The 13,010-nt window shown below is 33.3% G+C and overlaps 1 protein-coding gene across 1 annotated transcript in view; it reads right to left on the bottom strand.

Moving 5' to 3' along the window:
- The window catches only part of Cand1 (Cullin-associated and neddylation-dissociated 1), a 170,405-nt gene that overhangs the window by 97,138 nt on the left and 60,257 nt on the right, over positions 1-13,010 (bottom strand). Inside the window, exons 10-11 of the mRNA XM_089102636.1 lie at positions 10,113-10,273; positions 4,310-4,515 (exon numbers count right to left, since the gene is read on the bottom strand). Coding sequence (XP_088958762.1) covers positions 4,310-4,515; positions 10,113-10,273 — 367 coding nt within the window. The remainder of the gene's footprint in view (positions 1-4,309; positions 4,516-10,112; positions 10,274-13,010) is intronic.

The following is a 13,010-nucleotide window of genomic DNA, read 5'->3' on the forward strand; positions in this document are numbered from 1 at the left end:
TTTGTAAATTTTTATTTAATTAGACATCGCTCTCAAGTTTTTCAGCACTTCTACCAAACTCCATACAAGTTCAGCGGACATTGTTCATCATAATTCAACCCAAAAATCCCAGTCATCCCCACTACAATTCCAGTGGGCTTTCCCAGTAGTCAAAGCTCATTTGAATTACACTTGCTCCATGTCTATATACCTTAGTTTTGTCCTAGAATGGGACGATAGACTATCTATCAACAAATAAAATTGCATCGTTTTTATATGATTCTGAATAAGGATTATGCCAGCTTTCCCTCTCACTGAGACTATCTGTCTTGGCTTTAGTCCAATTATCCATGGCTCTCAAGTTTTACGTCACTTCCACCAAGCTGATTTTAATTCAAAAATCAACGGACTGAATTCAAAAATCACCGAATTGAATTAAAATCAACTTGGTGGAAGAGATGAAAAACTTAAAGAGCCATGGCTAATGGGAGTAAAGCCAAGATAGATAGTCTCAGTGAGATATCAAAGCTGACATAACCCTTTTTCAGAATTGTATAAAAATGACAAAACTTAAAACGAACAAAAATTATTGTTTCTCAATTTATGCATAATATATCTGTAGTACGGGTTCAGTTCAACTTACTTTTTAGGTTCAGTACAACTTACTTTTAGGTTCAGTTCAACTATTTTTAGGATTCTGTAAAACTAGCTCTTGATTAAAAAAAAGAAAAAAAAAGACAAACAACGCTTTCTCTATTACTGAACAATGTCATTTCAAGACGTTTCATCGTTTTGCCTTTCGGCATAAATGGTAATACGCATCGGGTAACAAGGATAACTGCAGCCACGGAAGACTACAACCGGACAAAACTGCATAGACTGAATATTAATAAATGAATAATAAACTGATCTTATTGATGTTTTAAATAAGGAATGCCCTAAAAAAAAATCATGATTCTTGGGGAGGGAGTAGGGTATTTGTGGTCATCCTACTGCCTACATCCATAGACAGGACCTCTCTGTTTGTCCTATGTCAAAAGTGTTTTGCTCGAGGGTGGCGCCCACTTCCAAAAATCAAGTACAAAACGAAATCACGTACAACTTCTTCATTGTGACTTGGTAAAACATCTTCAACTTCTAAAACAATATATAAATGAAATTGACAGAAAAAATTCAACAATAAAGTTTACTAAACAAATCCAACGAAATTTGCATCCAAGATTAGGGAGGGCAGGGAGGAGATCAGGCAGCGAGACATTTTAATTTATTCTTTTTGCAGATTTTTTTTTCGTAAATTTCTTTGTATATTCTTTAAATTCAAGTCAAGTTCAAGTTCCATTTATTTCCATAAATAACAATAACAAAAACAATATCCCAAAGTTTAGTTGTGAGACATCAAAAGAGGGTCAAATTTGAAATCATTGGATTACGTAATCTGATATAGTTTAAAAAATAAACTTTTTAGATTTTTTGCATTAAATAATCTTTGAATTAAAATTGTGTTAATGGTGTTGTTATCAAATATGTGCTTGTTTATTTTTTAATGTTTTTCAATGGTGTGGAAAAAAGGAGATGGAGCAATGAGTTATTGAATCTGGACAAGAATAACCCTAAAAACGACCATAAACGGCTTTTTCTGTTTTCAAGTTATTTGACAAATTGTGTTCCTTTTCAAATTATGTGCTACTTACATTCTTTATAGCTTTAACTCAAGCTTTGTCTTGTCCTAGTTGACTGGCATGGAAATTTTAAAATTCAAAATCTTAGACTGAGATGTTTATATATTTTTCCAGCAAAAAGAACTCCAAAATTAAAATAATAAAACCTCACATGGCATCACACTGCCATTCTATAAGGTATCCATAGGCGCCGATTCACAAAAATGTAGCGAGCGGCAAAGCTTGTTTTCAAAATCTAGGGGGGAGGTATAGTTGTCATTTTTTCAATGAAAATGTAAAAATGGCATTTTAAAATGAACTACTCCCCAGATTAAGTGTGTTTTTTTTTTTATATAGGGAGAGAAAAAAATTTAAGGAGTCTAGAGAGTGAAAATGTAGCCACATACCCTCCTCACCCATTTTGGGCCACTGACGACGTCATCGTAGCTGCAAATGCGGCTACCCATTATCTACAAGCAAAATGTACTTCTGATTAATTTAAAAAATGCAACAATCAAACAGTTGTTGGTAACGAACTGTAAGTAAGGAGCGACCCGGCTCAATAACCGAAACTCTAAAAAACGGGATTTTGATACCAATAGATGCATCGAAAGAATCACATTTTAATGCTAATTTCAAATATATAAGTTTCATCAAGTTTAGTTCTACCCATCAAAAGTTACGCGCCTGAAAAAATTGGGCTGATTTTTGAAAAAAGGGGGGGACCCCCCTAAAAGTTATCCTTAATGAAAATCACACCATCAAATTCAGCGTATCAGAGAACTCTACAGTAGTGGTTTCAAGCTCTTATCTGCAAAAATGTGGAATTTTGTATTTTTTGCCAGAAGAAATATCACGGATGCGTGTTTATTTGTTTTTTTGGTGTTTTTTTTTTTTTTCAGGGGTGATCGTATCGACCCAGTGGTCCTAGAATATAGTGGGAGGACTCATTGGAACGGAAATTAAAAGTTCTAGTGCCCTTTATAAGTGACCCAAAAAAATGGAGGGCAACTAGGCTCCCTCCCACGCTAATTTTTTTCCCAAAGTCACGATCAAAATTTTGAGATAGCCATGATGTTCAGCATGGTCGAAAATATGATAAATATGTCTTTTAGGATGACTTAATCCCCCAAAGTCCCTGGGGGAGGGCTAAAAGCTAAGAACTTTACCCAATGTTAACATAGGCTATAGTATTGGTTATTGGGAAGTATACAGACATTTTCACGGGGGATTGTTTCTGGTAGTGGGGGGGGGGGGGGGTGTTAGTTGGGGTTTATTTGGGAGAATCTTTACATGGAGGAGGTTTTCAAGTGGGAAGGGACATTGCTATGAAGGGGGCGCCGGAATTCCCACCATTATTTAAAAAAAGATCAGAAATTAAATAAAAAAAAAAATTTCAACTGAAAGTAAGGAGCAACATCAAAACTTAAAACGAACAGAAAATGTTACGTTTATGATTGGGTTCGCCCCTATTCAATACCTCGCTCTTAAGGCCAAAGATTTTGTTTAGAACTTTCATAAGAGCTATTTATTCTAATTAGCGGCCTTTGTGACTAAGGGGTCATTTTTAAAGAATTGGAACAAAATTCGAACTTTAGCGTAAAGAGCGAGGTATTGACTAGGGGACGTACCTCCTAATATACGTATTAAAAATATATGAATAAAAAAGTTCGTTACGTAAGTTAATTCGTAAGTTACGTATATTTATTACTAATAAAAACGTTCGTAAATAAAATTAAACAACGTTCGAGAAAGCCATTTAACTAAATTAAATTAAAATTAATACGCAAATTTGGTTTTAATTAATTAAGTACGGTGAGCCAAAATCAAAACTTGCATTAATTCAAAAATGTTCAAAAATTAAATAAAAAAAAAACAAGTTTTTTTTAACTGAAAGTAAGGTGCGAAGTTAAAACTTAAAATTAACAAAAATTACTCCGTATATGAAAGGGACTGTCCCCTCCTCAACGCCTCGCTCTTTACGCTAAAGTGACTTTCTCACAGCTCTATTTTTTTTAAACAATAAAAACTTTAGCGTAAAGAGCGAGGCGTTGAGGAGCGGATAGCCCCTTTCATATACAGAATAATTTCTGTTCGTTTTAAGTTTTAACGTCGCTTCTTACTTTCAGTTAAAAAAAAAACTTTTTTTTATTTAATTTATATACTAAGGAGGCGTATGGTTGTATTGAAGAGAAAAAAGGGATCCGCATTGTAGGTTAGCGAAGAATTTTTTTATATTTATGGGCATCAACGTGGGTTTTGTTACAGAGTAGGATATTTTTAGTTTATTCATTTCTTTATTATCAAATAACCCGCATGCTCAAATTAAATAAATACCAGCAAAACTACCAATTAGCTTTCCGGTAAAAGCTAATAACAAAAAGTAAAAACAAAGCCAGGTGGATAAAGAATACAAAGAAAATCACTTTTTGGGTGTTTCAAAAATTACTGAAATATCACAGGCAATGCGTAAACTCAGACTTGCTCACGAATATTATGATATATACTGAATTTAAGCTACATTAAGACATAAGTACTTTCAAATGTCCAATGAATTTCCTTGGTCCACTTTAACACTAAGACACTCAATCATACGAGTATTTGACTTTATCTCTCTTTCTCTACTTAATACACTTTAGAAAGATCATGCCAAATCCAAAATCGTGACTTACCAAAGGGCCTAAGTGCTTTCACAAGCAATTGCAGGACTAGAAGGCCTTCTGAGATCACCTTGTAGAAATTTTCATTAACAGCGTTCACTGCTGGGGGTATTAACTGGTCTACATATGGTTGAATAACCTCAGCTGAGTGATTCTTTATTAGTGTTTGAATGAAAATCAGAGTGTCGCATTTCATCTGTGATGCAGCCGTTTTTTCACTAAAAATAATTTCTATAATAGTATCAAAGATAATTTGAGCCAATAATACAAGTAATTACAGCAAGAAAAAGATCAGCACAATCCTAAGATAATACAACACACAACACTCATAGCGTTGGTTTGTTTATAATTGTGTTTTTTTTTCTTATCTTTTTACCCTTTCTTTTCTTTTCTCTTGTTACTCTTTCTCTTTCTTCTTTTTCTATCTTTTTACTCAGCTCTTTCTAAGTGCTTAAAAAGAGGGTCAGAAATAAATTATTAGTATAATTATTATAGGTCTTTTTAACTCTCCAAGCTCATAATATTTTCGCACAAAAATCCATTTGACTGATCCAAATGTCTGAATAATTCTACATTAGAGTTTGAATGAAGATCAGTGCCACATTTCATCGGCGAAGCAGATTTTTTTTTTTTTTATTTTTAATAAAAAACAATTATAGTAATGATTATAAAGTAAATTTATTACCAATATCAGCTATGGTAAAATGTTTATTTTTTGCTGTTTCTGTTTAGCCCCTTATTGCTTTATTTGAGTTGTAGGTTTGGTTTAACTTTAAATGAACTTTTACTCTTTCTCCCCCTCTCCCTGTCTCTTTTTGCAATTAAATGTTTTAAATAAAATGCTTGGATGTTTAAATATTTGTTTTACGATATTCCCTCCTTTACAGGCCATGGAACCTTTCCTGAGATTAGTGATTTTAATTATTAAACGATTTTTGGAATTTATTTGAAATATACCTACCTATCTAACACTAATAATCATAGCAAGAAGATCAACACATTCAACCCAGGTCATAAATAATTTATCATTGTAATTATTGCAGCACTTTCTAACTCTCCAATATTACAATATTTCAGCACAGAACTTTCGTTGATTGACAGAATTGGTTATATGATCCTATATTAGTTTTTGAATGAAGATGAGTGTCAAATTTCATCCGTGAAGCAGCTGGTTTTTCATTAAAAAAAAAGTAATAAAGCAAATTTATCACCAATAGCACTATTAATCAATAGCACTATAAAGCACAATGCAAGAAGAAGATCAACACATCCATAAAACCTTACAACTTTCGAAGTTTATATGAGTGAATGCTCTAGCACATGAGCAACCTCATAAAAAATTCACAATAGCATTGTGACAAAAAGGTTATTATCACAATATTTCGAGAATGAGTATTTACCGTAAGCTGTTCCACCTTTTCGTTTGAAGTTCAGAAGCCAAGTCAATTAAATCTACTTTCTACATACTGATATAAACGAAAAACTACCTTTAAAATCGCGGCTACCGAATACTGGCTAATTTTTTCTAGAGCGTTTTTGACGTAGTTCATTTAAAACATAATCAAATCACAAATTCTCTGTTCCTCTTTTATAAGGAGTTATTTTTTCATCCAAATTTCTTTCTCTCAGACTTTTCGCTACAACTTGCTGAAGAATAACCATTTTAAATTAGTTCATTAAAAATATTATCGAACAGCGGATTTCATGCTCCTATAATATTAGAAAGTCGTGTATGTTATTTTTCATTTCTATTTCTTCGTCTTTTTGTGTTTTGTCGTTGGTTTTTCCCAGGCCTTTTGCTAGATAAAGAGTCCGCAAAGCGGGTGCTTTCGTCTGGACCTGAGGAAGGAATTGTTAATTATTTTGTCATCATGGGAATTTTGCCAGTTTTTTTCTGACGATAAATAAAAGTTCCACTAGGGATAAAATCCTTTTAATAGACAGTGATAAATTTCACAAACAGTGATAAATTTCACAAAAATACTAGATATTTCGGTCACATATGCAGTGACCGTCATCAGTATAACAAAACTAAACAATTAAAAACAATAGTAAATATACGAAATAAAATAAAACTACATATTGATTAATAATCTAATTCTTTCCAAAGCAAAAACAGAAGCTAGTCTCTCTGACCTTCTTGGATCCGGTCCATTAGCGTTGAATGAACTAACACTTGGACAGAGGTTAACTACATTGGGCAAATTGAACTTTACTCTATCAGATTTTAATAAATTATCGTAGATAGAGTTCAAACCAAACTCACCCATGTCACGATTTAAAACTATATTCCTGAATAAGATTTTCTTTATTTCAAGAGTTTCCCGAAAATTTTGCTTTAAACCCGGATCCCTAGAAATCAAAGAGACATTCTCGAACAAACTAAAATGATCTGGAAAATTGAAAATATGTTCTGAAAGGGCTGAAGTAAAATCTTCAGGCTTAGAATCTTGCTTTAAAGCCAAAAAATAGAATCTTTATGTTGTAATAACCTCATTTCCAAACTCTGGTTAGTACGTCCCACATATGAGCTTCCGCAAGTACATGGGATCTGATATACCCCACTTTGTTGCCCCAATGAAGTTAGATCCTTCCCAGAATTTAGAAAACTACCCAAAGTATTATTACTCTTTAAAGCTACCTTTAGACCATTACTCTGTAAAATTCTTTTAAGTTTTTCACTAAGCCCGTGTACATATGGTAAGGAACAAAAAATATCCTTCTCCCGAGTTGTCTCCAAGACTCCCTTAGAAATCTCTAGAAGCTTTTTCTTCTTCTTTTTGAAAAAGCCTGGCTAATTAACCACTGTTGATACATGTTACTTATTAGTATTTTTCTTAGAAAAGACAACTCCTCCTGAAAAAATTGCGGAGAGCAAATACTAAAGATCTGGCCAGTCAAAGAAATGATCAAACCAATTTTTACTTGTGGAGCGTGGCGGGAGCTATACGACAAAAATCTATTGTTATTAGTCAGTTTTCTGTAAATTTTAAAATCCAGACTATTTTCATTTTTTTTAAAGAAGATCATCAAGAAAGGGAAGTTTCCCATTCTCTTCTAATTCAACAGTAAATTTTAAATCCCCCCCCAAACAATTAAGAGGTTCCAAAAACCCTTTTAATTCTTCCTCCCCATAATCCCATACTTAAATTACGTCATCCATATACCGGACCCAAAAAGTATGTTTTACAAAATATAAATCTAACGCAATTGTTTCAATATTCTCAAAAAAAAATATTAACTAATAATAGAGATAAAGAGGCCCCCATCCGTAGACCATTCACTAGTTTGAAAAATTCCATTCTGAATTGAAAAAAATAAGAGAACTTATTGCACGACCTTACTAAATACATAATTACAGAAACTTCCAAATCTGTTTTGCCACTAATCAAATCCAAATTTCTTAATAGCTTTCTTTCTAGAAGAGTTCCGGCTGCTTCTACATCAATATTTGTGTATACTGATACAATGTCGAAGCTTGAAAGCAAACAACTTGAAGAAATTTCTACTTTTTTTAGTTTTTCAACCAAATTCGAAGAATTCTTAATGTACGAAATTTGTGTAGACAAAAGTGGCCTACAGATTGACACTAACCCCTTCATCAGCTTTAACTATTAACTATTAAACTATTTCATCGGACTTAAAGCAAAATTCTAAGTCTGAAGATTTCACTTCAGCCCTTTCAGAACATATTTTTAATTTTCCAGACCATTTATTTTTTCGATAATATCTCTTTGATTTCTAGGGACCGGGGCAAAATTTTCGCGAAACTCTTGAAATTAAGAAAATTTTATTCAGGAATATAGCTTTAAATCGTGACACGGGTGAGTTTGGTTTGAACTCTATCTACGATAATTTATTAAAATTTGATAGAGTAAAGTTCAATCAACCCAATGTAGTTAACCTCTGTCCAAGTGTTAGTTCATTCAATGCTAATGAACTGGATCCAAGAAAGTCAGAGAGACTAGCTTCCGTTTTGCTTTGGAAGAAATTAGATCATAAAACAATATTTAGCTTTATTTCATTTCGTATATTTTACGAGAAAAATCAATCCCTTTGTATGTTTTCAACATATTGTAAACAGTAACCTTTTCAATGTGATTATATGTAGCTATTTTTCATACGTCTCCGATGGTACAATGGTAAGCATACTAGTGGTAAGCATACTAGTGGTAAGCATACAATGGTAAGCATACTAGTGGATAGCTGGCATTCATCAAGATCGGCAATAAAAATGCAGTTTTAGTAGAATTTAAATAAGAAAAATTTTTAATTTGATTAAATTTAGTTTTTTATAATAAAAAAAAGGCACAAGAACTTTTAAGAAACGAACATTTTAAGCTTTATCTTTATTTGATAGAAATTCATTTGCTATAGTGTTGCAGGGTGTATCAATTTATTCTCCAAGTAAATAGCGGCATCTATAAAATTCACAGACAAGGACCAAAAAGTATGAAACGTTGACAGCAGTATTTGAGCAATCATACATGATAGAAAATTGAAATTATTGTGGAAATTCTGTAACAAGTGTCATCTATAAATGACGAAGAATTACCATTTCTGCAGAGCAATAACTGAACTTATAACGTAAAAATAACGATTAAATGATAGCTGCAATTCTTCTCGTGGCATAAAAAGGGATCATGAAAATCGAAAAGCGGGTATTTAGAGGCATAATAAGCTCCATAAAATAATATAAATTTCAGGTTCAAACGAACAAAACTTTTTTTTATTTTTAAGCACCCTTTAACCGATCTTACCCTTCAACCCAAAAAACCATAATTTCTTAACAGATAGAAACTCCAAGGCCCTGTATCCCACTGACAGACCTATGTATACAGCATTGAGAATGCTGAACTAGCATTTGGGCACCAAGGATAAAAGTATCATTGAAACAGGAGAGGTTAAATTTTTCATATAGACAAGTCGACTATTAAAAAGGTACTAGCATTTGTAGGACTTTCCGTTTTCAACATTTTAAGTAAGATTTTGCCCAGGAAAATCGGTTCAAAAGACCAAAAACAACTTTCTTTTTTTTTTTTTTTTCATAATAGAACCATTGTTTCTCATAAAAAGTTCTGTTTGTTAGGTCCAACATCTTACATAAGCTATTGTTTGCTTATTTTAAGTTTTAAAATTGCTGTTTACTATTTTTGTAACTATCTTTTTTAGAATTTCATTACATGTCAATAATCTTTTAACATATCAAAAGCTTGGTAAAGTTAGAGAAATTAGTTTTCTTTATTTCCTCCAAGTTTTTCTTCGCAGATAAGACCTTCCATATTATAGGGGCAGAATAGGAGTTTTTATTCCAGCAAACAATTCCATTATTAAGGATCGGCTATCGACGGCAACCTTCTATTTTTATGAATGGGAAATAAGGAAAAATTAATTCAAGAGACTTTGTTATAAATCGGTTAACATAATGTAAATTATACTTTAAATTAATATACGAGCCACCAACAACTACCGTTACAAAATATGCTTTTAAGTTTAAACATAATTTGACAGAGTCTACTATTGTTAAAAAAAATGTACTCCAGTGGAAATTTTGAAAAGGATGGTGATTTTGAAAATTTACACCTTTTACATAGATAACGCCGCCATCTAATTTTCAATTCTCCAAAAAAGATGTCATATATGAGCCGACAACCCGTACCCTAAATACTGCTAGAAACTTAGCATTTCACTCGGAAAAACTGGGACTTGTGGCTCCAGCGGTAGGTAATAAAGCAGTAAGATGGTAATGGTGGTAGAGTAGCATGCGAGTAATACATACATTATCTTATATCAAATTAAGCAAAAGAAAACTTACTTGAGAGAGTACAATATGCCTGGCATGAGGAGCTGAAGGTGAGGTGCTAGAACACCAGGTAAAGTGTGGACAAGCTCAGAAAGCAAACTTAGCGCACCATGCCTGTTTTTAACGCTTTTTTCTTTGAGAAGATGCTGTGTAGAGTTAACTATACCGGGAATCTGTAAATATAGGCGAAAATCCATAAATAAAGCTTCAGCTTATTACAGATCATTAATTAAAAAAAAAAAATTCAACAAAATAGGTTTTTAAAAGAAAAGTAAAGAACTCCATTTAACAAAAAATGAGCAAAAATAAAATCAAATAATCTACCAAGTGTGAAACTACCACAAATCAGCATCTTGAAATAAATGAAACCCAAAACAAACAGAATTTACAATAATTAACCGAGTCAAACTCAAAACGAGCAGAAATTAACATAAGTTGGGCGCAAAACCCCTATGCCTTCCCAAGGCCAGAACAAAATTTGCACTTTGCTGAAAAAATATAAATGATTTTACTTTTATAACTTTAATAAATCAAATAGTATTAACATCTTAATTACTAAATGTCATTATATGTATATTAAACTGACAATGCACATTCATTTGTATTTTTCAGCAAAGTGCAAATTTTGTTCTGGGCTTGGGAAGGCATAGGGGTTTTGCGCCCAAACTTATATTAATTTCTGCTCGTTTCGAGTTTGACTTGGTTAATTATTGTACTTTATGTATGTTTTGGGTTTCATTTATTTATCGATGCTGATTTGTGGTAGTTTCACATTTAGTAGATTATTTGATTTTATTTTTGGTCATTTTTTGTTAAATGGAGTTCTTTACTTTTCTTTGAAAAACCTATTTTGTGGGAAAAGTTTTTTTTAATGTATTTCTCTTCGTTTAATATTGAGATTGTCTTTCCAGGGAAAAGGAAAATAAATCTTTAAATCTTTCTGTTTTTTAAGACTTTATAGTTTGCCCTGCTATGTGTATGCTGGAGAAGATTTTTCTGAAATTTTTAAAAACATGCACCCTCTTAAAAATCTGGACACAAATGGTAGTATTTAATTTAGTTCATATCTCCTCTACTTGACCTGAAATGGAAAACTTGATACCATTCGCAAAAAAATCTGTTTACTTTTTTTTGATAGCTTGGATACACTTACGCTATTTTGATTTGGTTAAATTTTGAGCAGAAGTAGCCCCGAAAGTTTGAACATAATACCCTCAGTCGTTCCTGGGATACTGCTGAGATGCCTTATGGGGAATTAGCATTATCACAGTGCATTTTGATTTAATCTTACGGCAACATTTAGATTTTAAACATAATGGGCAAATGGGAGGGTGGGCGTGGAAGGGAGGGAGTGGAAGAGGGGTTAGTTGCCCTCCAATCACTTTCGACCATTAAAAAGGGCCTCAGCCCTTTCTATTTTCAATTGAATAAGCCCTTTTCAAATTTCCCATGACATCTCCTTTGATACAAAGTGCCCTGGTCTAAGCAACAACAACAACAAAATATGATACATTATACCAAAATTGATCTTTACTATAAAAATGTCAAGCCTTCTAATTACTTTCGACTTTAAAAATGGCCCTAGGTCTGTTGATTTCCAATCAAATGAACCCTTTTGGAAACGACAACGCTTTCTATAAACACCTTATATGTGTCCAAAGAATAAATTACAACCCTTACCCTAAGGTCTGTTAGGATGGTTGTCATTCTCTAGGACCGAATTTACAGAACTTTCAACTGCGTTAAACAAAATGGCTATCTCAAAATTTTGATTGGATGTGTTTGGAGAAAGGGTGGGCGTGAAAGGGGTGGTAGTCGCTCTCCAATCACTTTTAACTATTAAAAATGGCCCTAGCCCTTTCAATTTTCAATCAAATGAGCCCTTTTGAAGTTTATACGGGAAAACTTTCAATAAAAATCTTTTATGCCCCTAGGGCATAACTTACAACCCTTTCCCTGAGGGCTTGGGGGGGGGGTGTCATTCTCAAAGACCTAATTTCCTGAACTTTCTACTACGTTGAACAAAATGAATATCTGAAAATTTTGATTGGATGTGCTTGGAGGAATGGTGGGCACGAGAGGAGGGTTAGTTACCCTTCAATCACTTTCGACTATTACAAAGGGCACTATCCCTCTCAATTTCGAATTGAATGAGCCTTTTTTGAAGTTTTACGACAACTCTATCTATAAAAGCCTTATATGCCCTATAAAAACCTTATATGCAGAACTTACAACCTTTGCCCTTGGGGCTCTGGGGGGTTTGTCATCCTTAAATCCATAATTTCCAGAACTTTCAACTGCGTTGAACAAAATAGCTATTTCTAAACTTTAGCTGAATGTTTTTGGGGAAACGGTGGGCGTAAGAGAGGGATTAATTACTCTCCACCCACTTTCGACTATTAAAAAGGGCAATTTCCAATCGAATGAGCCCTTTTTCAAGTTTCTCAGACAAAGATTTCAATAAAAACCGTATATGCCTTCAGGGCATAATTTATAACCCTTCCCTGAAGACTGTAGGGGAAGTGTCCGGCTCAAAGGTATAATTTCCTGGACTTTGAACTGCGTGGAACAAAATGGCTATCTCAAAATCTTTATGAGATGTTTTTGGGGAAATGGTGGATGTGAAAGGGGTGTTAGGTGCCTCTAGATCCCTTTTGAATATTAAAAAGGGCACTATCCATTTCAATTTTTACTTGAATGAGCACTTTTTGAGATTTTTACGACAACGTATTATATAAATACCTTATATGTACCATGGGCATAATTTACAACTCTTGCCCTGAGGGCTGTCGGGGGGTTGTCGTCCTCAAAGATTTAAGTTCCAGAACTTAAAACTACGTTAAAAAAAATGGCTATATCAAAATCTTCATTGGGTGTGTTTGGGGGAAAGTTGAACCTGAGAGTGGGGTA

Source organism: Artemia sp. Qi Xiang Cuo, chromosome 16, assembly GCF_049724085.1.
Source record: "Artemia sp. Qi Xiang Cuo chromosome 16, ASM4972408v1, whole genome shotgun sequence".
In the NCBI taxonomy this organism is placed as follows: domain Eukaryota; kingdom Metazoa; phylum Arthropoda; class Branchiopoda; order Anostraca; family Artemiidae; genus Artemia; species Artemia sp. Qi Xiang Cuo.